Source organism: Dromaius novaehollandiae, chromosome 5 (assembly GCF_036370855.1).
Source record: "Dromaius novaehollandiae isolate bDroNov1 chromosome 5, bDroNov1.hap1, whole genome shotgun sequence".
Classification (NCBI taxonomy): Eukaryota; Metazoa; Chordata; class Aves; order Casuariiformes; family Dromaiidae; genus Dromaius; species Dromaius novaehollandiae.
The window spans coordinates 2,434,222-2,461,882 of record NC_088102.1 but is presented as its reverse complement, the minus strand read 5'-3'; the positions used below and the strand labels follow the sequence as shown (position 1 = coordinate 2,461,882).

Genomic DNA, 27,661 nt, shown 5'->3' with positions numbered 1-27,661 from the left:
GACCACATCCAGTTGAGTTTTGAATATCCCTAAGGATATCTCCACAACCTCTCGGAGCAACCACTTCAAGGGTTTGATCACCTTTAGAGCAAAAAAGTTTTTTCTTATGTTTAAAATACACTGGTGTATTGGCAGTGCTGTTAAGAAGTCACATCTCAAACATTTTTTCTTAATTTTTGAAGCTTTAATCAGGCTAATGGGATTTCATCTCGTTTTTTAAAAAGTGCAGCCACTGTGAAAAGCAGATTGGACACACGGTAATTAGAGTTGCTAAAAGTGGTAGCAGTATCTTTTGCCTTTAATAAATGAATTAACTTTTGTGGTTGAATTTCAGCTTTGTACAAATAGAGGATAGATAAGCTGTGCACTGTCTATGTTTCATTGCGACAGCTCAAGCTTGTCTTTTGTAGCATGACAGTTTTGTGTGGGCTCTGCACAGAAATGATTTTTCAGAGCAGTTGAAAAGTGTGTAAGAATCAACAAGACATTTCTAGTGTATTGTTTCTATTTTGCTTTACTAGACTGGAGAAGATTTATTTTGCGCAGTGCAAGAAGCTGGCTCAGATTTCTTTAATGTACCATTCCAGCCCTTTGCAAAAGTCAGGAAAATATATATATATAAAAAGCCTAAAATTAGGGCAAAATCTGCTTTGAACACCTCCTGTGGTGTTTCAGAGACTCCATTGCTTTATGTTATTATAATAACCCTTTTTTTTTTTTTTTGATGCTTAAATAATCACCAAGAAACTATAGAATTGCTAACCCATCATAAACCCATATTAGCTGGGTGTTTTGTTGGAAGCCCGTATTGCAGCCTGCAAGGGTCCAGCATTCCCAAATCCCCATTGATGTAACCCATGACCCTACCAGCTCAGATCACTAATGTGCCCATCCCTTCTAAGCCCAAATCCCATCAAAGGCTGGGGGGAATCCCTCTAGGCATGTCCGTATCTCGGTGGTGACTGGAGTCTAGTGACACTTTCAGATGCCTTGTCTAAGTTGTAGATAGCTAAAGGTAGGCCACGTTAGTCCTACCCGTTATGGCATTTTTTCGTGGGGGGGTTACTCTCCTGTGGAGGTGATGCCGAGCACATCACCTTTCAAATTAAAGTCCACAACTGGAGGTTAATGTGGAAATTGCTAATATGCAAAAATAGCAGCTTCCAGGATGCTAGCCTGCCAGTAACCACCCGAATGCCCGAAGTAAGGAGGCTGTCCAAGCAGGAAAACCTCAGCGATGAGCTCTTTGCAACATACCCTGCCTTCCCAAGCTGGAGCTGGAAATGCAGAAGAACAAGACGCCGGTATCCAGTCCCACAGACCAAATGCTCATGCATGGTGCAAGCATTTTGGAGTGGAAGCATTGACTTTGCATGAATTATTCTCTCCTCTGCACAGAGAAAGGCTGGAGAAAAGAGCAGTCATTGCAGCAGGAGCGACACCAATAATTAGAGCCAGACGTCGCTTGACAAGTTCTTTAGTCGTTGCATATGTTACTCTGCCAAACACACACAATTGGGGCAGTTTAAGTAATACTAATGCCTGTTTTGTCGGCCGGTACAGCACAGATCTGTCTTGCAGCAACAGTTCAAATGTAATCTCCATCACTTTACATAAATCTGTGTCAGTCTATCTGAGAGGAACTGGCTGTAAAATCCTCCAACTGCTCCAGTGAAAACTTCAGCACTCGCTGTTTTATATATACACTTATGTTTAAATATTTTTGGAGCTAATCAATGATTAAACAAGCAAGTTAAGGTCCCTTCTCTGAAAAAAGCCCCCAGGAATGCTACTGCTGAGTTTGCAGAACCAGCCCTTGTGGCAGCGGTGGGCAGAGGACATTGGCCAAGTACTTCGTAGTTGAGCTGCGTATTTCCATACGGCAAACAGCAAAAGGTTTGGAAACTTCCTAGCTTCTGTAGAGAAGAGGGTATAACTGTTATAGGCTTAGACAGTGCAGGTGGGTAAGACCCAGGGACAGTGCCTTCAGCCAGCAGCGGGACTGGGACCCAGAAGAGTAAAACTGGTACCAAATAGGGCATGAATGATGGGATTTGGAAGTTAGGCAGAGGTTTCCAGTGTGTAACAGGCTGTTTTCTAAACAGGGCATTAAGTTAACTGTCATTGTGGGAGGAAGACGATGTAAAGATACGTAAAGTTCGGTGCATGTAACACGCTAATAGAAGGGCAAGCATTAGGGAAAACGCATTCTGGCCACATTGGTGTGTTGTATCCTAGAGGAATACAGATCACGGCAAAGTAAAACCCCCAGCAGACTGGAATTGCATCAGCTTTGATCCCTTCCAGGCTGAAAGGCAGGCAGGGAGCTTAAGGGATCAAATGTCTTGGCTCTAACCAAGCTCAAGCGTTTCGTGACACTCAGTTCTGCTCTTGAAAGTCGTGCCCAGTAAAACGTTCACCCCAAGGCAAGCAAAGGTCAGCCGAGCAGACCAGCAAGAACTCTCTCAGGTGCAAAGATTTTCTAGGCAGTCCAAACTCAACCTCAGGAGTCTAATCTCTAAGTCATCCCTTTATTTCCATTTTAGGCTGATTGTCCATACTAACTCCCGCACACACGCAGCAACCTTACCTTTCAGAAAGGAGACTGAGGGCAATCATGCCTTCCCTGCTGTATAAATTAGAAGAGTGGGCTTTTTGGTTTTTGTTTTGCTGTTGGGTTTATTTTTTGGTTTTTGGGGGGGGGTTTTGGGGTTTTTTTTGCCAGTTTATGATATTAGATATCTTCAGCCTAACTGTGCTTTAACTTCTTGTTTGTCAATCAGTGTGAAGTGACACTAGTTTGGCAGGATGCCTTTTTTGCTCTGCTGTGAACAATCCGGGTAGTGTGACTCAAGGTTACCCCCCGGTGACAGTTTCTATAAGACCCCCTACATACAGTCACCAAGCAAGCACCAGTAAATGTAGTTTCCAGCAACTGCAGCTAATTCCAAGTTCAATCACTGAAGAAGCCCCCAAAATGAATGTTTCTTGGAGAATGAAAGGTAATTTTCTGGTGAAAGCTGTGAGGTTATCTAATATAATGTAATGACTAATTTTCTTAAGAAAATTGCGCTTGGGCAGATCACTATTCATTTGTTTTGGAGAAGGCAAAATAAAATGTCAGAGTTGCTAAATCAGAGCTGTTTTGAAAACTTCAGATTGACTCTACTGCTAAGCAGAGTCTACGAACAGGGGTCAGGAACCAAGAGGTCGTGTCCGTAAACAAGGCACGTGAATGGCGACACAGAGACATGGGGCGACACTTGTACTGAAATCTGGCATTACCCGAGGCTCACTTTATTTGGAGACAGAGTTTGATTTCAAATTTCCTATTAGTTACATGCAATTCCAACTGTGGGCTGACCATCCGTCCACTTGTCCCATCAGTAAGTGCTTATAGCAGAGGAGCCCTTTTTCCTAAATCACCTGTCCCGAAATCCACCCTTCTCTGGAGAGGTGGCACAGGAGTGTAGACTTTCAGTTCTCATCCAAACCTGATTTCAAATGTTTACTGTTGTACAAGCTAGTCTGGGCCTATTGGCAGGATAATTATTCAGCTTGGACCTAAACCTTGGTGGTCCTTCTCGTTGTTAGGATATCTGTAGGCATGATCAAGGTTTGATTTTCATCCGGTTTTATCCTCTGACTTATAAAGTATTAGGTGAGCTTCAATACTAAAGGATTACAGATTTGGGATTTTTTTTCAGTTTTGCCAAGGTTCTATGAGCTAAGAGTACCAGTTTGTTTTTTCTTGGTTGTCTCTCTTGGGCAAAGGAGATCAAACTTCTTTCCACTGACTTGCTGTGCTTTCTTTTTTCTGCTGCTGTTTAAAAAGAAAATAGGCTTTTTGGAGAATTATGCAAGTGCTCTCTGTTTCTTTGACTCATGTATATATAGACATCTTAAACAGAACAATAGTATTATTTATTTAATAAAAGGGTAATTCATTATGTTAAATATTCATGAACACTGCTGATCTTATTTGATTTTGAACGTGAAGTGGTGAGCAAAGTCGGATGCAGAACCTCAGGTTCTGATTAAATCATGCTTTCCCAATTTCTGGGTGGATTCCTGTGCAAAGGCACCACCCGGCAGGTCTGCTGTGCAGCTGTTCTCTTAAAACATCTGCAGCGACAATCTAGGTTTGATGCTCAGTCATGGTTCTCCACGCGGAGGGTGCTGGTGATGGAGCACACACGGCATGGGTGGGAGAGGCTGTGTTTCCTCACTGAAGCTGGTGCCTTTGGGTTGTCAGGGAGCTAAAAAAATTGCCAAAGAAAGAAGGTATCTGTTTTTGCCAGCTGTCTCGGTGTGGGACCCATAACCAGGGTCCTGAGGGGGGAGGGAAGGACAACTCGGGGGAAAATGAGGATAATCTGAATACTGGTTAATTAGAATTTCCCCTTTGTGCTGATTTTATTTTTGCTCTATCTTCCAGCTCCAGTAAACCCGCACCTACGTAAGTATTTTTTTAAATCTTTCTATCTTTTATTCATGTGAAGAACTATATCTGCGCCAATTGTCCTTCACAGTTTAAAAAAAAAAACAGTAAATAATAAGTATTTCACTTTTTCACCAAGTGTGGCCCCTGGATTGTGTGAGTCCACCTTAGTTTTATGTGCAAGCTGTATTGATGGCTGAAGGGTGTAATTCCTCTTGTTCTGCCAAGGTGCTCACACAACAGTAGATGGAGGAAGGAAAAATTATAGCTCCAGGTCATCTTCCTTCCCCAGTACCTCAAACAGTTTGTCTTAAGGAAAATGCTAATGTTCTAAAAATAACCTTCATTTTTGTGGGGACAGAGGCTCCATTAATGGGAAAGTGAAAGCAAACATATGGGTGAAGCTATGATTTAGCTGTGGGAGGCATTAGCTACATAAGTGAAAAGTTAAATATTTGAGTTTGATATTAACAATAAGTATTGAAACATTGAATAGGAACTGTATGTGAAGCTTCTAGGTATAGTAAAAATCTTAAAAGAAAAGGCAGTTTGTGAAATTTTCCAAATTCCTTTATCCTTGTGTGAGGATTACATTTGCTTTTCTTGTGTTGTTTTGATACCTCCCATCCTGGTCAGGATCTCGTCCACAGCTTTAAAACAAGAAGAAAACTGTTTCTTCATGCAGTATGTAGGAGAAGCATGCACCTCATTTCCCCTGAGAAATACGGAGGCCAAAAGTACAAATAGGATCTGAAAGTGTTTAGGTATATTTGCAGGAGACCTGCGTATTCCTTGGCTGTGAACCCCCTTCCTTGCTCTGGGACGGGCTTGCATAGGTGGAGGGAGAAGCCCAATGCACAGAATATAGTGTGAACCAAGCCAGCTTTGAGCTTGAATCATGGAAAAGCTATTCTTGGAGGAGAGAGGCACATCTGGCACTTTGTTCAGCATGCTTCGTCGTATCCTTGTGTCCTTCAAGGGGTTTGTCAAGGTCTTTATGCTTTCCTCCTGATTTGGGGGATGGAGATGGAGGTGCATCCATTAATCTGCATCCATTCACAGGCTTCACTCTTGAGGGATTTTGGATGCCATCCACAGCACGTGTATTCCTGATGGCCTTGTTCTTTAATTTGCTTATCTCTCAAGAAGAACTGCAATCAGACCTCTATTTGTATTTCTTCTCTGCAATGTTTATGATGGTGCTCCTGTATTTAATGATTTTGTTTATTGCCGCTTCTTTGTCATGCTAAAATTCGAAGATGCTGCTTTCAGAATAAAATCAAGGTACAAGGTCCTGAAATTGGCTCCTCATCATCTTGATGGCTGTCAGTCATGCTTGCCAGTTAAGGAATTTTCCTTTATAAAATAATGTTTTTGGCTGATCTAATAGAGTCAATGAATTTATTGAGAAATTAGATCAATCTGCTTAAGGTGCTAGTAGGCAGGGCCGTGTCTGTGGATTGCCTTTTTGCGGTATCCTAGTTTTATAAAATAGTGTTTTACACTAACTGTTGGGGAGTGGATCCAGTGTGTGTAGCTGTCATTGCACAGCCAGAAGCAGAATGAAGAAGCCTTGGCAAGCACTGCTAATGCACCGTGGGGTTTGGGATGAATTTCGAGCCTGCTTTTTCCACTCTGCAGTATTATAAGATTTTAAATAAGCTTCAGAGCAGCATCCATGCTTAGCGATACACACCCTTGCTAAGCTCCAGGTCCCTGTGTCTTCACTGATTTAGAGTGAAGCTCCAGTGGCTTAAGTGGATTTATAGTTCACTGAAACCCTAAACCTGCAAACATTTATATACCTTCTCAATTTAACACAGATGAATAATCCCGTGGCGCAGGGTGTTAGAGTTTCTCATAACAATGAATATAAATTGTACCCCTGCACAGAAGCCTGTGCCTGACACACAGCGTGTGGACAGCTGTATTCTCCCTGGAGAACAGAGATTCGCTTGTTTTCTCAGATAAATCAATTGACTTTGTTGGACGAGTAAACTCAGCAGGAACTGTTCATGTGCATAAAACTAAGCTTTGGCACATTTTACTATGTGGGGCCTTATTCTGTTCGGAGATGAAAACTGAACCTTGAAGTGCTGGTTTGTTCGGGTTCCTAAAGGCCTGAAAATATAACTTTCTCATCCCGTCATGACCTGGCAGGTAAGGTCAGTTGGCTCCTGTGACTGACCGAGCTCTAGTTTAACACCAGAGAGGCTGCTCGTAATCCCGTTGTGGGTTCTCAGCCTTTTCTTCTTCAGGCCTAAGCTTTTAGCACTTGGCCTCAAGGGCATAGCAGAAATCTTAGCAAAAAGACTGGGAAATGTTTTCAGGAGATGATACCGTCACCTGTCCTGCACACGTAGGTTCAGCCAGACCTACACCTTCCTCACAGGTATTTGGTTAAGTGGTTCTTATAATTATCCAGCGATGGGAACCCCACGCTCTTCCTGGGCAGTCCACTCTGGTGCTTCACTTTCCTGATTTTTAGAAAGCTTTTCTTCATTTCTACCTGAAATCTGCCTTGCTGTGATTTTAGTCACTACTTGCTTTCTTATCCCTAGTGAAAACTGAGCCTAGTTTAGGAGATATCATTTGGGAACAACATTTTCTTTTGGAAGTTGCTGTCCTCTTTTCCCTAATGCTCTTCTCTCTAAACCAAAAGGACCCAATTCTTAGCTTTTTTCCCCCCATAATTCTTACCTTTTTCCCCTTAGTTCTTATTTTATAAGGAGGCTGCCTGTTCTTCTCAACTTGTTAGATATGCTGGCTGGGTAAGAAAAGACAGTGGCTTTAAGGGAGATTGTTGTGTAAGTCCAACTATGTGAGGAGGATGTATACTGTAAGATTTGAATCTAATTTCAAGTAACACCAACACAGATTAATGACTATGAATTTTTTTTTTATTGAGGTCAAAAGAAAACATGCACTTAGTGTTATAGACTGATGTAAAATAAATGTACCATGTATTTTTCTGTGCTGTTAATGGGCATCATCCTACAACACATTCATTATAATTGACAAGTACTTTGACAAATAACAGAATAGTTTCAGTCACTACATTTATGTGATTTTACTATGTTGGCAGGAGAGTTCCACTGTGGATTTGAGGATGGTAACATTTGCCTGTTCACTCAAGACGATACGGACAATTTTGACTGGACAAAACAAAGCACTGCCACTAGAGACACAAAATATACCCCGAACACTGGGCCCAACGCAGACCGAACTGGTTCCAAGGAAGGTAAGTGTTGGCGGTGCAATCCTGAGCCTCCGTCGCTCTGGGCTCGGGGTCTCCATTGGGGTGAGGGCCCTGTCCAGGACAGTGAATCCCAGCCACCTACATCTTTTTTTGAATGCTTCCTAATTGCACTAAGGATGATCATACTTCAAGGACTTCTAAAAAAAAATTGCCGGTGCTGAGGAGTGAGGTTGGTCCCGAAGCGGCATCCCCTAACTGTGCCATTAACCATCTTGTATTGTTTCTATTGTGCCATTTGGAAGGTGATTGCCTGCACATTACCCTCTTATGGGGAAACAGTCTAGCACATCTTGAAATATTCTTCTGTTTTATTCCATTTAAATTCTAACTTGGCCTCTCAGACCGTCAAAATGAGAATTTTTTTGCCCCATTTTTGCTTTGGGTATTCATAAAAAGTGTAATTTTCAATCTGCTACCCCTGTTAACAGAAGCATGCCATCCTGGCTGCAGTATATATTTGCATTTGAAGAGTCAGACATATTGTGCTGAATTTAGCAAGTACTGCGGTAACTCAGGCTATTTTATTGTATGCCCCTGCCTGCACTACCAAAAAGGAGAAAAAAATCGTACTGCGTTGTATTTGCATGGTTGGATGAAGTAAATACTATTTCTGTCGTTGGCACAGTCCAGGATCAGAATAAATGAACGTTTCATTGAAAATGAGCTTTTGAGCTGTGATTGATATGGGCAGTTGAATATGTTCCTTGAAAGATTTCCATCAAGATATTTTTTCTTTATTTTAGAAGTCCTCCCCCTCTCACTGTTTATAGAAACAAATTGCAAAAATTGCAACCTTGAGACTGAAGTCTGAACCCCGTAATAAAGAATTTTTCCTTTCTTGTGCATATACAATGTTATATTGATTTGAAGTCCTTTATGAGTACTAACCTGCTAGCCCTGATTTTACTCTTGATCAAAAAATATCTTTGAAGCAGCTGTGGAAAACACATGGGCATAATGCAGGACAAACATGTCCCAGAAACCATGGTGATGTCAGATGAAGGTGAAAAATAAATGCAGATGCTTAAGGGCCCTGGTGTCTTTCTGCATGTGTGTGTGTTGGGTTTTGAAGACTGCAACTTAACAATTTTCATTTGGGCTTCCCCTAGGTTTCTACATGTACATCGAAACGTCACGCCCCAGGCTGGAAGGAGAAAAGGCCAGACTTGTTAGTCCTGTTTTCAGTGTCGCTCCAAAAAATCCTTACGGAGCTACGAACACAGCCTATTGTTTTAGCTTCTACTATCACATGTATGGACAGCACATAGGTGAGAGAAAGCCAATGACCTTGTCATTTCACTTTGGGAGAAATAGCAGGAGAAATATCCAGTTATATTAAAGAAAAACACAGGAGGACTACAAAAGCCTGCAAAGGCCAGTTGCAACAAAGTCTGGCAAGGGAGGTGCCTGGTAGTGTCCTAATTGCTGTAAAACTACTTTTTTTCACTAAGCAGCACCCTGGCAGGAACACCTTTTGCTGTTAAAGTGTGTTATGTAGGAGTGAGGTTTTGAGCAAGGGGACTTTAAAGTGTGAAAACAAAAAGATGATATTTGCCGGGACTTTGCCTGGTACTAACACAGTGTTTTGAGTCACCCCTCGCTAGAGGCAGGGTCAAGCAATTAGCAGGAGCAGCTCTCTTCTGTTGGTAGTTGTAAGGGCGCACACGGTGTGCTATGGAGCAGCACTCAGTCCCTTCATAAAAATAATCAATGATTTGCTCAGAAGCAGTAGGAACAGGTGTATCTCTGGGTCCATTTTTAGTTATAGCTCTTTCAACATATACGTTCAAATTTCGGTTAGTTTTGTTAGTTGTCCCTGCACTACTGAGCACTTTAACACATGCTAAAATTTTCCTCACTCTCAGCTGTAGCAAGAACTCGCTTATTTATTGGAAAGAAGGGATGAGGTCATGCCATATTTAGGGGGGGAAAAAAAGAAAAAACAAAAAGCCTGTAAGAATCCTTCTGGTATATGACAGTGAAGCGCAAAGTTAGAAACATTAAGGAGCAAAGCGTTTTTCTGGGATGCAGTAGGGTTGGGATAAGACCGACAGCCATTGAGGCTGAGGATCACAGAAGAGTGATCTCTCTGATCTGTCCAATGTGTTTTTTTCTCCTGGGCTACCCTTTCAGGCAGTGTCAGTGTCCTTAGCGTCTTTGCTGAGATTGCCCTTGTCTGTTTTTGTGTAATTTCTTGAACTGACATGCCTTCTGATGGAGAAGCTGACCCATAGATGAAGTTGCTTACAGTGATGATTAGTGGTCACAGTTATATAGGATTTGTCTGTGTGCAACATGGAAACCTGGCTGTCAAAACCAGAAATTGCTCAATTTTACTTATGCTCTTGAATGTTAAAAAATGTAGTTACTGTCAGCTTAGCTAATGTTTGAAGTGATCCATTTTTTGAATAGCTTTCTACAAAATTACTTATTATTCCATGTCTTTAAAGAGAAGACTGCAAGAAAAATAGTAAATTAATAGCATCAGCCATGTGCTTGAATGCGTACACATGGACGTCTACTAAATTCAACATTTTAGTTCCTCATAGTGACAAAACGTTATGAAGCACCTGAGAATGCAACATGCATTCAAGAAGTAAATTATGAAATTATTGTTTGATTCCCCAGATATGAAATCTATCATGACTAAATTGTTCACATCAGGATAATAAAAAAGAAGAGAAAAGAAATACCTAATGAGTGATAATATTCTAAGACATCAATGATTTAAGCACATGGTTATTGTGTGAATAGTCCTATTGATGAGGTAACTACTTGAATGCGTTTTTGAACATTTGTGTTCTTAGCAATTACTTTGGGCTAGGAAAGGGGTTATTATAGCACAACGATTCGGCCAGACAAATCAAACCAAATCATTGCGCAGTGTTTCACATGGTGTATGCTTGATAACCCTGGTTTAAGGGATCCATTTTACATAAGAGCACATTGTTTGAAGTTCTTCTTCTAATATTTCTGCTGCTTGAAGTTAAATAGCTAAAAATCTTATCTTTTCATTCTGGTGAAAGTTTGTTCTACTGATAATTCTGATCACATTTTGATCAGCTACTTTACAGCTGAAAACTATTTCAATTTAACTTAACACCTCAGAAGTTGACTTCTTGTGCTTCCCTTCAGACCACAGAAAAAATTTCTATCCAAGAAAAGTTTGTAGCCCAAAATATTTGTAAATAGATTAAGGAACATAATTCATAGCTTCATGTATTTCTTCTATAAATTCTCTCACTGTTCTGCATCATCTTGGCAAGAGAGACTAAAATCTTATTCCAAATGAACAAGACTGCACTGCCTTGACTTGGACGTAAAAGAAGTGATCTCCAGAGGTCCGTTCCAACTGATACCATCCTATGAATCTGTGAGATATGTTTTCCATAACTTTGAGTTTGGAAATTTGTAATTTCCAAATGTTCAAAGGACCTGGGGGTCCTGGTGCACAGCAAGTTGGCCGTGAGCCAGCAGTGTGCCCTCATGGCAAAGGTGGCCAACAGCATCCTGGGCTGCACTAGGCAGAGCATTGCCAGCGGGTCAAGGGAGGTGATCCTCCCCATCTGCTCAGCACTGGGGAGGCCACATCCAAAGTGCTGGGTCCAGTGCTGGGTTCCCCAGATAAGACAGAAATGGGAGTGTTCAGCCTGGAGCAGAGAAGGCTCAGGGAGGTCTTATCAGTGTGTATAAATACTTGATGGGAGGGTGTAAAGAAGACAGAGACAGATTGGTGCCCAGTGACAAGGTGAGGGGCAATAGGCACAAACTGAAATAGGGGAAATTCCAAATAAACATAAGAAAAAATGTTTTTTACCATGAGGATGGTCAAACACTGAAGCAGGTTGCCCAGCGAAGCTGTGGCGTCTCCATCATTGGAGATACTCAAAACTTGACTGGACACAGCCCTGGGCAACCCGGTGTAGGTGACCGTACTTTTATCAAGGGGACCTGGACTACATGGTCTGCAGAGGTCCCTGCCAACCTCAGCACTTCTGTGATTCTGTATGAAATATTTAATTGATAATACTCTTTTTTTCAGAAGAGTTCCATTTTAGTAAAACTGAATCCCCTGTGAATAATTCTAAATCTCATTGCTAGAACTGACTGACTCTCTTAGCATGAACTGTTAGAAGCTTTGACCCTTCACTGCTGTTTTGGAATTTGCAACCAACATATAGAAGGTGCTTCTTCTCCCCACAGGGAAATGCACACTGCCAGTCCAGGGTCCTATAGAGGCTGTAATATGTAGGGGTTTCTGCACAAGAGCAGAATAGGAGCTATCAGCTGAGCCCTCATGCATGATCTCTCTGCTGAAGGCTGTCAGTTTTGAATAACCGTGAGCTCCTGATTCTTGATCCAACTTGAATGAAAATTGGAAGTGTCTCGAAGGGGGATTTGGCTTAAATAAATTCCAGCCTGTTCCTTCCTTGGACCTGGGAATCAAATGTCAGAGAAGAATCATGGCCAATAATCTTTGATTTTCCATCCATAATGCTGTAGCGTTGTTCAGCAGACTTGGTGGTAGAAGTCAGCATTTCCATTGTGTTTCTTTATTTTCCCTAGTTATCAGTATCTGTAAGGCTTCCACGCAGTTTTAGGGTTATTATTCCTGTGTCTCAGGGGAAGAGTACTTTGTCTCCCCCAAAAATGAGTGACTCTGCTGGCATCGGTTTGAGAGTATGGTAGTGTTGGAAAAAAACAGTTTCCCAGTTTATCCAGCTCAGCTTTTGTGCCTGCTGTCCAGGTCTGAGGTGCCTCTGGCAGAGAGGCCAAAAATTTCTGTAGTGGTGGTGGGAGGTATTCGGCAGCCAGCACGGCTCTGACGAGAGCAACGGGGACCTCCACCCCGTGGCATGGCACTTCGATTCCTAAAGACATTGTGTGCTTCTTTACCTGAAATAGGTGGCTCTTGGTTACAAGTCAGGCTTTAATTGCTGCCAGGTCACGCAGGGGTGATTCTGGGAATGCTGAGTGCAAAGGAAGCACGTACGCTTCCCTCCCCATCCTTCACGGGGACAAGGTCCATTATCCCAAAGGCGTGCGAGAAATAGAAGCTCCTGTTACTTGATCTGCAGCAGCCAAGAAGCCACGGGTGGGGACCAAGAGAGCGAAGAGCCGCTGCCGTTGCCGTGTCTCCGAGCCGAGGCAGGAGCAGCTCGTCGTTCCAGCATGGCCATCGCCGTCTTGTGAAACGATCTGTATCTCTGATTTTTCAATCCGTGCCCCGAAATGGGGCATTTCTAACTGCCTCTTCAAGAACAATATATATTTTTTTATCATTAGAGAGCCATCGCAAAACAAAAAGCAAAGCAGCACGTGCTGTCAGCTCGCATGGAAAAACGGTTCCAGCCGTGACGAGTGCACACAGCGTTTCCTAGGACGGACTGGCAGACCACGTTGGGTCTCGAGGACGGGCGTTTGCTGCCGGTATCGTGAGTTGAGTTTGCAGCTGTGTTTCGGGCAGTGTGTGTGCACAGCTGGACGGGAGGCCAGGCAGCTGCGTACGGACCGACCAGCTTGCGAGGCAGCGCCCGGGCGATAGGTGCAGGAATAACTACTCCGTATTTTCCATCAGCTGCCTCGTGCTGTCATCCTGCTCTTAATGGGAAGAAAGGATGAGATGCAGGGAGGCTGACTATGCTATGGACAATCTTAAATCTTTGCAATGACAGAATTAGGCTGACAGAGCACAGCAGTGACAGAATCACCAGCTTTTCTTGTCTAAATTATTTCGTTGTTTCAAACAGCCCCGCATCAGGGGCCGTACCAGCCTTCACCAAAGGCTGAAAGCTGTGCGTGTAGGCAGACAGGCTATTCTAGTTAGACGCCGTGTCTCCTTTGTGCTGCTCCTTCACCCGCCCCTGCATTTAAGAAATAAAGTGCTGCAGTCGGAGGCAGGTGGGAGACACGGTAGTGCCCGTCACTCGGGCGGGCGCAGCTCCCCACCTGCTTTGAAGAAGACGTATAGCCTCATCGTGGGCACCCTGGTGAAGAGCCATGATGAGAGTATTTGCTGCTCCATTACACACTTAGCTTTATGTTTTTCAAGGCACTGCCTTTTGCTATTGCTGGAAATAAGAACTTTTTATTAGCGGGAGCTGAGTCACTCTGCAGCTGCTTCGGATCTGAGAGGTTTCACTGCAAATATAACTCGTATTTTGCACCCTTTCGTCAGGACAAAAAGGGATCATTACTGATCCAAGGGGAAAGCTTTACTTATGGCTTTCCAGCTGCCATTCCTCACATCCCAGAAGAGAGTGGCCTTGCGTGAACCTGACAGTGTGAACTTGCTCAAGTCAAGGCAAATGTCCCAATTTGCGTAGTGCAAAGAGCCAGCGCTGCCCTACGCGTGTGCAAGCACAGTGGGGAGCAAGAGGGAACAAAGCCTCCAAACTTAAAACTTTGCGAATTACTCAATGCTGCTAAATGAAGTTGATGCTTTTTTCCCCCCGTGGTGCACCAAGACGATCTGTTTTGCGTTCGTGTCCAAAGCAGGGAGGTGAGCTAAGCTCAAGGAGTGCTGTGGCAGAAGTGCTGCCGAGGGCAGGAGATCCATTTCTGCTGCAAACAGAGTCCGTACGGGGAGCGATAACCCAGCGCCAGCGGTGGGGAAATACCTGGGGCTGCCTCTGAGCTTTTCTGGGATTATTTGAACTCGGAGGTTTATTTTGGCCTTCAGAAAGGCTGGTCACCCACAGTGAGCACGCGAGCCGGCTTTGATCCTGCTCCTTCCCTCCAAGCACAGACGTGGCATGGAGGGAAAGCAGAGGAAGAAAAGCAGCTGCCAGACTCCAAAGCACTGACCCCAAGCAGAGGCAGGGCTGTAACGATGCAGAGCCTTTCCCGGCCTCTCCCCAGCTTGCAATACGCTGCCAAGACACCCGGCAGTGGGGAGAGGGCATTGGGTGGTGCAACTCCCTGCCCAAAAGCTGAATTCGCTCATCCTCCCGCACGCTGTGCTCTCTGATCCCTGGCTCTAAAAGCCATGTGGCTTTCCAGAAAGCACAACACTCCTTAGAGAAGGAAGGGCAGCCCATCTACCTTGGAAGCAGGAGTTTTGCCAGGATCCATGGCATCCGTTAGTTAAACCATATACTGGGTCAACAAGAAGCTGGACAGTCTGTAAGTGAGAGATAAGCATTGGGTAACAGAGCCGTGTATTAATCCTTGGGCGAGGAGATGGTAAATGCCTTGTTTGCCCTAAATTCAAGTCCTGCACCAAGAATTTGTTTCCCTTTCTCTCTCTGGAAAGTCTTTTGTCTTTCCCGAGCGGTTGGGAGCAACACGTGCGACTCGGCTGCCCGTGCAAAGGGAGGACACGGCCTGGGGCATTCGGTGTACTTCTCTGTCTTTACTTACTGTGAGTGCGCTTCGCCAATTTATGATTTTTCCCATGTCTAAAAGTTTCTGAATACGTGACAAGCAACTCTGCACACACACCTCAGACGAACAGAGACCCGTGCAGAGCGGGAAGCGGGGTGAGGAGCCCCAACGGTGGCCAAGAGCAGGAGAGTTGCATTGCAAACGTTGGCGTCAGGTGTCATGGGGCAGAGCCCACTGGGGACTCTCCCTTTAGCCAGCTCCGCATTTTTGTTTCTTCCAGGAGCCTAACCAACTCAAGTTCTCCATGTTTCTTTTAGGAAGCTTGAACGTCTACCTGCGGTTAAAAGGTCAGACCGCAATAGAAAATCCATTATGGTCTTCAAGTGGGAATAAGGGACAACACTGGAATCAAGCCCGGGTTAATATAAACCCCCCAACTTCATTTCAGGTAAGGGACTAGCTGCATTGCTGTTGCCGGGTTTTGCGGCAGAGCGAGAGATTCACAGTACACAGACACCAGAAATAGGATATTTGGGTTTTTTGTGGAGAGGAACATCATGCACGTGGCCTGTTTACATTTCCTTTCTTTCCGATACAGAATTTCACAGCTGCATTCCAGCTCTGCAAGCTGCTTTATGGGCAGATAATTGCTCTCAGTGTTGTAAATAGGTGTGCACTGGAGAGCTTAATAACACACACTTTAATGGCAGGACACGGCTATTTACTAGAAGAGTTAACTGTCCTTCAGTTTTCAGAAGATGCCATTAGCTTATGTAAAACATTTTTTATTTCAGAGTAGCAAATGGAATATAAAATTACTTCATGTAAAATATATTTGGGAAACATGGCATAAGGTCTGTGTTAGAAGTTTCTTGAAATACACTCTTTCTCCACAGAAAAAGAAATGATCTTTGAGTCTTTGCTAAGAGGTGGCAAAGAAGCAGTGTCACTTGTGTGGGATTCCTGCTCTGGCAAAGCTACACCCTTGGTTCACTAAGCTCATGCAAGTTATTAGTTTTCACACGTTTCATTCCCAATTTGACAGTGAGATGCTGGTAGACTATTACGGGCAGTTCTCATTCACACCGTGAGCTGTGTGCAACTGGAACAGACCCAGTACAGCAGCCGACAGCAGCAGCTCTCGTGCGTTTAAGGCTGGGAATAGCCTCACTGAGGAATGAAGTTACAAGCTGTGGTCTAAAAAAAGTTCTTCTCCAGGCTTTCCTCTCCTCTGTTCGTAATGTCGAGGTTTCCTAAAGGGGGTAGCGGCTTTGGGGGAAAACTCATATTAATGCAAATCAAAACTACTATTGTACACATGTAAGTTGGGATTCACCTTATGGGCAATTCCTGAACCTGAACCGTGGTTTTTCTTTTTGTGCAATGATGGCAGAGAAATTATTTGGCATATGTGATCACAGAAGCGTTGCATAGGAGGAAATTAGAGGAAAATTATAGGAGAGGGGTATGCAAAGTCTAGCATGACATGATTTTGGAGTTGAGCAGAGAGGGGCGGAATCGGGGAAGAAGAGTGCAGGGAAGGGGAATGAGCATGTTGAAATACAGTCAGAGGATGGATGGGCCTGAGTACCAGTGAGCCCATCACGGTGGGTGAGTTTGCACTGGTAAAGCCAGGAGAAATCCCAGAAGTCTGAACAGGGAGGGAGATAGAAATGATTTGGTGCCTGAATAACAAGTGGACTCGTAGGTGGAGAGAAAACATGGGGAGATGGAAAGGAAGTGATTGCAGTTGTGTCTGTGAGAGCTGATGGAGACCTACGGTGGGGTTTGGCAGAAGTAAGCGGAGTTTGGGGGCAGCTCTGAGCAGAAGACGTGCAGGATTTGGCATCAGCAATCACGGTGATGATGAGGGGAGGAGGGTGATCGGGGCAAGCCCAGCGGCACCTCCCAGCCACTAGCTGGTACACAAAATGGAAACTCCTCTACTTGCCAATTTTTCACATTTTTACATTGTTGTTTTTAAAGGCCTCAATGTAAAATGAATGCAAAGCCGTGAAAGTCTGCACAAATATAACAAAATAAATGTCAGAGTGATAGGAGCCTTAAATTACTTTTTTAGCTGCTCTAGCATCAACCAAACTTTATTTTCCATTTCGGAGTCTAAATAGGAAAGAATATAAAACTCCTAGTTAAATTTAAGAAGAGTGAATCCAAGTGAATCTTTGCACTAAAACAGTACACTGACACAGAAATTAAAACCTTTTATAGGTTAATTTGTATGGGTAACTGCTGCCTGGATTTGTTTTATACCTCCCCAGTCCCCATGATATATAACAAAGCTTCTGTCGTGCAGGGCTGAGAGCACCACAGTGCTTTGAATCAGAAAATGTCTTGCGAAAAACTATCCCAGTAAGACATTCACTTATTAAATATTATTAAATAGAAGGAGAATAAACAGAAACAAGAGCATGTGGAAGTGATACATTGCATGCTGGCACCGGTGGAGTCCTTGATTTTAGCTCGAACTTGAGCAGGAGCACTGCAGCCCGCTTCGGCTACGGTTTCCTTGAAGTCTCCTTGTGGATGCTGAGCCCTCTCCAGGGTGTGGGTCCATGCACACAACCAGCCCTTGTAGCCAGAAGTTTGAAGAAATTCATCACTGAACAAGAGAAAGTGAAAAGTGATCTTTTCCATCTTCAGCTGTGGTTGACCATCCCTGGGGGATGGAACTTGCCATTGTTGGAAACTGGAAGAAACTGAAGGAGATCATAAACCAGCTTGCGGCCAGTGTGACAATCTTGAGTTTTGTTCTTCAGTCTCACCAAGTAAGGGTTGTTGAACATCTCCATTGTCAGAATTATTTCCATTTTGCAGCTCTAAAGGTAGACTTTAAGATGTTAAGGTGACTTGATTTTGATCTTAGGTTAATGGTGCCAGCTGCTCTGTTTGGCTTGAGATCTTTTTCTCCCCGAGTCTCAGCTGGTTCACAAAATCCTGCAGTGGCTCAGGGCAGGTTAATCAGCACAAGTCATTTAATTCCTCAAAGCCAGCAGAGATTTTTTGCAGGGAAGGACTGATTTGTCCATAAATAAATGAAGGTGTGCCCACAAAATGTAGTAAATTCTAGTAAGTGGAGGATGAAGACAGCTGGCCAGGGATGGACACACACAACAGGGAATAAAGTTCTCTGTAGAGCAGTTGTAGCTCTGGAGCTGGCGGCACAAGCTCCACTGAACTGCTGCCAAGTACTGCCGCTGGAGCTGGGTACATCTTCTCCACGATGCGGGGCTGAGATCTTCAGCCTCTTACAGGAGAGAAATGGTGCCTAGAGCCAGTCTGTGGTAGTTGGCTGGGGAGAAGAGAAGACCAGGAAGGTATGTCTTAAAAGATACAGCCCCATCATCACCGTATGCAGGTGGGGACAGCCTGGCATTCATTAGGCACATCTCTACTTCTCATTGGGAAACTGCCCAGGAAAGTAAAATCTACTTGAAACCGTGCTGAAGAAGCACAAGGTGAGTTCCCTCAGAGACCCTCAGGATAAACCTGGAGGCACTATAAGGAAAAATGTCCATTTCCCTTTTTAGGAGAGCAGCGTGGCCTTTGGTGTATTTGTAAGCCCTTCTATTCTTCAGCTAAATGCAGTATTTCTAACAACAGCTTTGTAAAATCACAGGCGTACAGCTAATAGCTTTTGCTAGAGACTGATAGGAGATCCTGATCATCTGGCACCTCCTGCAAATAACTGTGAACTGCGAACTAGCCTGTGCTTCGTGCACTGCCAATGTGCATCTGCTGTGATTTGTTCTGAGCGTGTGGCCAAGCTGGCTGATGGCAAACCGTCTTTGAAACCTATAAAGCCCACTGCCAAGTGCAGATTTTAATTAAATGCTGGCCATTGTATTTGTATAGAGTCCTTTTGTCTGGAAAGAGTGTTTCTCATTATCAGGAAAGATTTGACTCTACACTCAGTTGATTGGTTATCTGCCTTCTGCCAAGAAGCACCAGGGCGAGCTGTGCTTTGGGGGAGAAGAGAAGACTTTCAAGCTGAACGCTTCCCATTATCACAGACAGAATGGAAAAACTGTAAGAGGGATAATTACTTGAGACATTGTTTTCAGACAACAGGGTAAATTATGGAAAAGCTTACTGTTTCCCCAATTACTGTTCCCTGTTGCACAAATATCCACCTTGTTATAGTAATTAACCCACAGTATCACACTTTGCTGAGACAGCGATGGAGTCACCTGCTCCAAATGCATGGCTTTCACATTTATTTAGTGCTCTCCATCCACCCTTGCAGCCTGACTCAGGACACAACTGTCAGACTGTAAATATATGCCTTGGTATTGCCAGCTTACCGCCACGGGGTCAATCCCTTACTGGATATATTCAGCTTAGCAAAAGGACGAGATGTGTCCGTGGGCAAAGTTGTGGGCTGTGCACCCCTGAGCAAGGCAGAGGGTAGGGTTGCTTGTGCGGTTCGGTGTCTGGTGCCTTGGCGTGTTGTGCGATGTGCACTCCTACAGCTGGACCGAGCCACGGGCAGCGCTGAGCCCTTCTGCGATTTCCAGGGGCGTCTTCCACCGTGCTGAGTGTTTGCTAAATATTTATAATGGAAGTTATTAATTTTGAATGAGCAGCTCTGATGGAGCTGTGTCAATGTGCAAAGAGATGCTGGAAGGTGCCAAAGGCTCAGCCCGTGTCTGCATCCTGCTGAAATCGGTGGCGAGGCGAGAGCCTGTCGGAGTGCTCCACGCATCCCTCTAATGCCTTTAGATTATGACAAAGTGTAATTTAAGTATTTTTTTCCATGTGGAATCCTTATTTTTTTTCAAATTGACACTACCCCCAAGAGTTAATTTCTCCATTAGTGCCACAATATTCCTTTATAAAGTTCATTGAATATTGTGCATATATTGCTGCAGACTAAAGTTAAAAAACTTGTCGTCCGAGTTAGCTATAAGTATTTCAAAGGAACGAGAAGAAAAAGGGAGTGGAGAGATAGCTGAGCGAATGATGCTGCTTGGGAAATATATTCCTTACCTAATTCTCTTCATCGCTTTAGAAAGGCTTTGAAGTTTGCTAGTGAATAAATTTTCTGCAACACAGAATGGGTTTGCTCTTCTGCAAAGCTAATTAAGGCAGCAGGACAGGATCACATCAGTTTTGGGAAAGGACAGCGGATAACTTCGTTTCTTTCATGCAACAGTAATTCATAGCTAATAATGATCGTTATGGCGAATAATACTGCCGACCTTGCTGCAAGCCACCCATCTCCATACAGGCAGCGTTTCACTTTCCAGATTTTCAGCTTTTATGCCCTCTCCAGGGCTGTTTTCTCTTCTTTTCCGTGCCCGCTGCGGAGGTGGGTCTCACCAGCGCGGGCTGCGGGAAAGTGCGGATGCTGCTGCTCCTCCCCTGCGGGCACCCGGGAGGTGGTGGAGGAAAAGGTACCTCAGCTGCCTGTCCCAAGGAGGGAAAGTGGGCTCTCACGGACCAGGAATATTTGCCAGGAAATGTTTAATGCTCCCTTGAAATCATAGGCATCCATTTAGCAGAGGAATAAAATCCCTATCCTGACCCCTCCTCGCTCCATAGATACATCACAGTGTCCTCTAATAGACATGGACGGTTACTTGATGGGATCACTGAAAAAACCCAGTGGGCACCTCTAGGTCCCATTTTTGGTTGCCTTGCCCATCGCCTACGTGCAGAGGAGTGCCCACATAGCAAACACGAGGGCTCCAGGGTGGGAAACAGGCTGCGAGTGACTGGTCTGGGAATGTCTGAGAAGCAGGAATCTCATTTTTCTTAGGAGTTTTGCCAGCTTCCCTGTGAGTGTGTTTGCACAGGGTTCACATTCAAGTGGACACAGTTCTTGGGTCTTAGATGGTCTTCTTTAAACTTCACGTGGCAGGAGTTTCTGAGAAAAACACCACTAATCTCATCAAAACTTTTCCTGCATTGAAGCCCTTCTCCCCTCGCTGGAGTGGGTCTCTGGCAGCAGTGACAAGGTGCTGGGGGTATTTTTGTGTCCCAGCTTGCTGCACGGCGTTGCCCTTGGTTCGTGGCCCGCCAGTTAACTGAGATGTCCTTGATGTAGGAAGCAAGGCTAAAATGAGAAGGAAAACCTCTAGAGTATCTCAGCCCCCTTCATGGCACAAAGATACCATGGAAGAAACAAAAACTTTGTCATGGTGGGAGCTGGGAGACTCGATGTTTGTTTGTGGTAAGAGCCTGGAGACAGACGGCAATGCAAGAGCGGAAGAGTCCCGCTTTTCCCAGTGGGCTGCAGTAATCCTGCTAGAAAACTGAATTTAGAGAATCCAGTGTTTTCCCTGAGCTGAGCCTCAGGAAGGGCTGGTCCTGAAGGCTGTTTCCCTCTCTTTGTTCCAGAAATATCATATTTATATAAATATATATGGTAGAACTAGCAGATTAGCTGAGCTGATCAGAGGCACACGACCGCAGCCTGCTTTGCCGAGGCCGTCTCCGGCTCACTGTTGGAAGCGGGAGCAGGTCCCTGCCCCACGCCATGCCCTGGACGGGAAGGATGCTGTTCCCCTGGGCACACAAATAGCAACGCTGCTCTTCCCCAGCTAATTCTGAAGCATAAAAGCCTCCGTAGCTCATACATGTTGTGCACTCACCTTATCAGGATGTGCAAACTCAGTTGCATTTTTCTGCATCATAGAAATTGTTTTTGAATTATTCCACACCCATCGCTGTAGGTTAATGCTGTGCAAAATGCAGCTGAGTGGTTTCCATCTGTCATGTTTTTCCTGCCTTGCGAATGGCTTTTTCTTTATTTCTTTGCAGCTCATATTCGAAGGGATCCGCGGTCCCGGCATAGAAGGTGATATTGCTATTGATGACGTATCGATCGTGGAAGGAGAGTGTATGAAATCAGACCAACCGGCCAACAGTAAGTGGCTCTTCCAGCCGAGGCGAGGAGAGCAAATGGTTCCTCGTGGCTTTAAATTTGAGACACCCTCTAAAATGGATTTTCTGCAATAGAAAAGAGAACAAAATATTGTTCGGTTCAGTTGGAGAGCTTTAGATTGAAAAGTTTGTCTTGGAAACAAAATCTGGAGTCCAAGCGTCTCCATTCAGATAGGAAAACACTATTTTAAGGGTAATGGAGGTGAAAAGCAAATGGGCGTTAGGCAGAGGAGCGAGCAGAGGGCTGCACTGTGGCGTGGAGCTGCAGTAGGCAGCCGGGTCTGGGGATACGGGTGCTGTTGTGCTCTGGGGGGACTTTTGGTCGTGCACAGCTGGATGTCTCTGCACTTCAGGCAGGTGACCCAAATCGGCCGAGTTTCTGCACCCGAGGGACCCCCTGAACTGCAGGAGGGCCCCAAGGACCTGGTGGGTCGTTGGCGCTGGTAGTAACAGACCTATTCGGACTTTTCAGAAAGTGCTGAGGACTGAGAGCTGCACTTCTTTTCGGCTTAGCAAACCAACATCCCGTATATCCATTCCTCTTCGGGTGACTTGAGATGGATGGGTGGATAACGCAATATTAACAAAAAGTTACGGTCCCCCCAGCCGCCCTCCCTGGGGCCGCCCCGCCGCAGGCAGCCAGGTCGCCCCTCGTTTTCTGGGCCTTGTAGCAGTGCTGTTTGTCTGACCGGGCAGCTCAGTAATTCTACCTTTTTCCCCCCTTTTTGTAGATTTACGATCAGGTGCTGTCGGGACATTAGCGCATATACGACTTATCCCAGTTATCATCCTCATGTCTGTCTTAAGTCATCAAAGGTGACCTTATCCTGGCAGAGGCTACAACAGATTCACCAGGCACTGGCACGAAGAAAGAGTCTTTGTAAAACGGACATTTAAAAACAAACTACCAAAGATTCCTCCACTGACTGACTCAAACGTTAAATAAATACATAAATAAATAAAAAAATAAAATAAAAAAAAGCACTGGGGACATAAAAGGCATCACGGGAGTGTAACTCACTATGAACCACACATGAGAACGGTATCTGGCCTAAGGGAGGAAGAGACCTTCAGGTGCTTTTGTGGTCAGTAACGAATACAGCATCATCTGGTTGAACTCTCGGAAAAGAGCTATAGAAACCCTTGTCAAAGCACAAAGTCATGGCTGGTTTTGTTTCAAATGAATAGTTTGCTTGTTACCATGGAAACCTAATGGCCTGCCAAAAAAACAAAAAAATAAAAAGGAGAGAGAGAGAAAAATTAAAAAAAAGCAAGCGAGAGAGAGAGAGAGAGCAACACCTCACTGTAAACAGGGTACGTGAAGAGCTGGCATTCATTTTCCCTTCGAGAAGGTTTTTAGCGTAGAGTTAAATAAACGTAGGCCCTTTCGCCTTTGGCTGTCACCTCCCCTAGAGAATAACCCTGAATCAGAGCTGTTTTGAGACATCTATGTTTCATTTCTCATGGCTATGCTTGATAACTGTATGCCGTCTCCTTTTGCATGCATTACTATCCAGGATACGCGCCCTGGGCTTACATATTACACAGGCTTATCGGAGTTTGCTTGCGGCCACCCGAACACCCCTCTCCCCTCCCCAACTAAGTCATCTGTTCTAACGAAGTGAAGAAACCAAACCACCGTCTTTTATAAATTGCCATGGAAACCAAGTGCCTTCAATGAAACAAGCCTGATTTAAAAAAAAAAAAAAAAAAAAAAAGATAATAATAGTGATTTCAACACAGAAGCTTGCACTGCTAAAATGTGGTTTGTGCAAACTATTTTCTAAACAAACTACGGAGCCTAAGTGTGCAGACTGCAGGCGAGAAAACAGCCGCTTCTGGAGATGGACGGACCTAAGTCGCTGCGTAAGCCCTTGCGGATGAGGTATTTGTTGTTTAACCTTCCAGACAGCCATGGCCTTTCAGCTTGTTATCCATTAGAAAATAGCTCCCGTTGGTCCTCAAAATGGGAGCAGCACTTTTTTGGTTTTTTTTTTTTCTTTTTTCCAGGTTATCCAGTGGGTCAACCAGAGGAAAAGGTTGTTAAGATACACTTAGCGCAGAAGGTGGTAAAACGCAGAAGTGATTTTCTGGCTCTAACCTCCATCTGCGGTGCAATTGGCCCCAGCTTTAGCGAGACGGGAAGGTGTGTGCGTGTGACTGCAGTGCGTATTCAAACACAAATCGAAATGAAATGCCAATCTGTGGCAAAAGAGGGCCTGCAAATCTGGCGGCAGCGGGACGCTGAGGGCGCAGCGCCTCTGCCCTGTAGCCAGACTCTGTGCAGATTGTGAAAGATTATTTTATTATTTTAGCAAAATTTAAAAAAAAAGAAAAAAACACTTTTACAAGAAAATCAAACCTGTACAAATGATTTTGAGCTACCTGAACACATACCATACCTTGAACCAGCCAGTTTTCCAATGCATTGTAAAGTTCCCTGACAGTTGGTTATGACAATTTGAAGACCTTTTTCCTTAAATTATCTCAGCTTTTAACTTCATTTAAAAAAGACTTTTGTCTAAAGGAGAGTATTATTATTATAATTATTATAATTATTATTATTATTATTCTGTGTTCTTTCAACACCCTAGGATTAAAAAAAAAACCTGATATGCAAGCAATTGGAGTATAAACATTAAAACAAATGAACAAACAAGTATAACATTTGCAAATATGAGTATAAAAAGCACAACGAGATGCAGTAAAACAATGACAAGGCTTGATTTTTTTTATTCTGTAGAGAAATGTTTGTGCAAATTCAGTAATTCAACTGAAGAGATAATTTTACAGCTATGTTCAATAAAGCCTCTTTCCAGGTAAGGTATGCGGAGTGGTACGTGTTTTTGTTGAGCAGGCGGGGGCCGCAGAGCCCTGCGGGAAGGGACGCGCGGGCTGCGGCAGTGCTCTTCCTCCTCCGGTCCCCGTTTGCTCCTCTCCCAGCTGGAGCAGCGGCTGCCCCGGGGCGCTCGGCCCCGGGCGAGCGGGTGATGGAGAGGCTGGCGGGATGGGGAGCGCGGCTCGGGCCGGACCCCGCTGCGTGGGATTTGGCCCGTTTGCACACGCTGGGCTGATGACATTTTGCTGCTGTATTTTGTGATGCCCTATTTCACTGTCCTGGTGAGATGGAGCAGGAGGATGGGAAAAGGATGGCCGTCTGCTGAGCATTTTGAAGTGGAACGTGAGCCATTCCGCTTCCTTTTAGAATATTTCCCTGTTTTTCCTCTAATTTATCACGTCTAAAAATAGACTCCAAGCAAACTGAAATTTGGGAGCCCATTGATGAGCACAGAGCTGGAAAAGCTTCTTCGAAGCGTCCAGCAGAGCCCTGCGTGCCCAGGGGAAGGGGCAGCTTGGGAGGCACCGTGATGGCCGGGCAGCTCTGCTGGAAAACACCCTGATGAAGATTTTGTTTGGTGGTTCAGATCGCCAGCTAAGGTTGCAAGCTGAAATCCGTATTTCCTCTTCTTACTTGGATTTTTTTCCGCTTTGGTGATGGACCACATTAAATATTAGACAAAAGTTTTCAATTGACCAAAGTCTTCTTTCGGGGCAGGGTAAGCAATTTGTCCTGAAAAGGACAGGTCTGGGTCTGAACGGAAATATATTTTCCATGCCTATTTTCAGTTTTATTCTGCTTGCTTTAGTGCAGAAGAAAGTGCCAAGAAAGGGTGTTTTTCAGCTGTTGATTTAGCCGTAGAATTCTCCTAATAAGCCACTGCACTAAGATTTTGCTTTGTTCAGGCCATGAGCAAGAAGTACGAACTGAGATATGTATTTCCTAGTCTTGATTTTTTTTTTCATTTTGGTATAAAAATGAACAAAGTATTTGTAAAATTTTTGGAACGTCAACCATAGAGAGCATTTGAGCCAGGGGCTCTTCTGAGAAATATGGGGAACCCTATTACTCAGTTCTTGGGCATCCAATCTAGTAATGTATCTGATGTATTTTTAACTTGGTCATGAAATATGTAATTATGCAGATGTGGACTTTGCAGCAACTGCACGGTTTGGCCATGGGGTCAATGAACATGATTTTTAGGGGGTGGCTGCAGGCACACAAGTCAGCCGGGTGCTCCCAGAGGCAGCGGTAGGTGGGCTCCGTGTTAACCTTTCCAAGGGTTTTTTATTCTCTGTCAGGAGGATCTAGGATAAGGGTGTTACTGGGGTGTTCTCCTTTCCCCATCTCCAGCAAAGGCACACTGGTTCGTTCGTCCAACAAAACACATAGCTCAACTATGAAGCCAACCCACAGCTACAAAATACTTCGATCTCACTGCACTAAACCCAACGCTGCTCCTCCAGCTGGCTCCAGCCTGGCCTGTGTCCTGGATGGGGAACAAGGGGGAATAAAAGAACGTAGACTAAAAGGGGCAAACACATTACAAATGCACAATTACAATTTAAAGGCAAGTTGCAGCTCCTCTAGAGCCCACCTATGTGTCTATGCCTTATGGGATAAAAATAAAGGCATTAACTACTGTAAAGCACATAGATGATGGTCTCCAAAGCCTGGCTGATATGAAATGAGCTGGGTATAGAGATCCTGTCCTAAGTGTATTTTACTGTCAGGCCCACAGAAATCCTTGGAAATGTGGACCTTTCCACTTGAAACTGGAGATCTCGGGAGAAGAGCTGCCGGCAGAGCGGTGCGGAGCCTGGGCTGCTGCCTGCGGTCCTCAGCCGCCGAGAGCCCCTGCCGAGACACCGGCCTCGGCCGCTCCGGGAGCCACTGCCTACTTGGAGAGCTTGAATGTCCCCTTCGTGCGCCAGCCTAAAACACGCAATTTATTCTCAACAGCTTTGGGCAATCGGGATCTCCAAGCTTTAAAACAGACCCGATCAGTTAAAACATCAACTTCTTGTTCAGACTTAGTTTGCCGCTGCGTAAAGTCAGTGAAATGCCTTTGTAATCAGTAGTTCAGTCAGACCGAGAAAATTCTTTTTGCCTTCAGTGGAAGAGGATAAGCTGTTTTTATTTTTGGATGGTTCGCACACTAGTATCATTTTTTCATGTATCAGGGGATAATTGAAAATCTCTTCATCCCCGAGAAGAAGTGTTATCCATCAGAAGAATGGCTTTCCAGAACAGTTCCATAAAAAAGATACAGTTTGGTATTATAAGCACTCTTTGCCTGTATATGCTAATAGAGAGATGGGTGCCATCTGGATTAATCCTTAAATTTTCCCACAAGACTATAAAAACCTATAAAAAAGCTTATTATTACACTTCACGTTTTTTTTTTTCTTTTTGGTAACAAAGCAGCACAGCAGGAATATGCTCTAACGCTGACAACTGCCCCAGCACAGCAGAAGCGTTAGTCTCAGCGGTGTAGGAGGAATTAAATCAGGGGATGTTTGTAATTTTGTTCTGCTTTGTGCGAAGGGGCTCGCTGACCCGCAGCTCCTGCCTTCCCGTGGTGGTGATGTGCAGTCGTCCACATTTTTCTGCCCTCTTTGACTCCGCACCACCATCTCTGCTGCGCCTGGGGCCCATGGGACCATGCACTAACTCCCACGTTTGCTGGGGCAGAAGAGACCTGCTGGTGCAGACCTTCTGCTGGTGCCACCCCCAGGGACCCCGTTCAGGAGCGGTTCGACCTTGCAACCCAACGGTGGACGGTGGAGGCTGCCTGCGATTTTCGCCCTCTGCAGTGCGTGCCAGGCTTTTCCGGAGCCTCATTGCTCGGGGTTTGCATCCCCCCTCTCTTATTGCCAGCTTCAACGTG

General features: G+C 44.6%; 1 protein-coding gene across 2 annotated transcripts in view; it reads left to right on the top strand.

The window, feature by feature from the left end:
* Positions 1-24,759, top strand: part of MDGA2 (MAM domain containing glycosylphosphatidylinositol anchor 2) — a 373,737-nt gene extending 348,978 nt beyond the window's left edge. The window contains exons 12-18 of one of the 2 annotated variants that reach the window (XR_010389253.1): positions 4,439-4,459; positions 7,527-7,682; positions 8,810-8,968; positions 15,344-15,474; positions 21,810-21,915; positions 22,664-23,817; positions 23,943-24,759. Coding sequence is in view for 1 of the 2 variants with exons in the window: in XM_064511798.1 (XP_064367868.1) it covers positions 4,439-4,459; positions 7,527-7,682; positions 8,810-8,968; positions 15,344-15,474; positions 21,810-21,915; positions 22,664-22,752 (662 nt within the window). In the remaining variant the exon portion in view is untranslated. Of the gene's footprint in view, positions 1-4,438; positions 4,460-7,526; positions 7,683-8,809; positions 8,969-15,343; positions 15,475-21,809; positions 21,916-22,663 lie in introns of both variants that reach the window. The other variant, XM_064511798.1, reaches the window with a different exon arrangement.
* Positions 24,760-27,661: the final 2,902 nt, after the last annotated feature.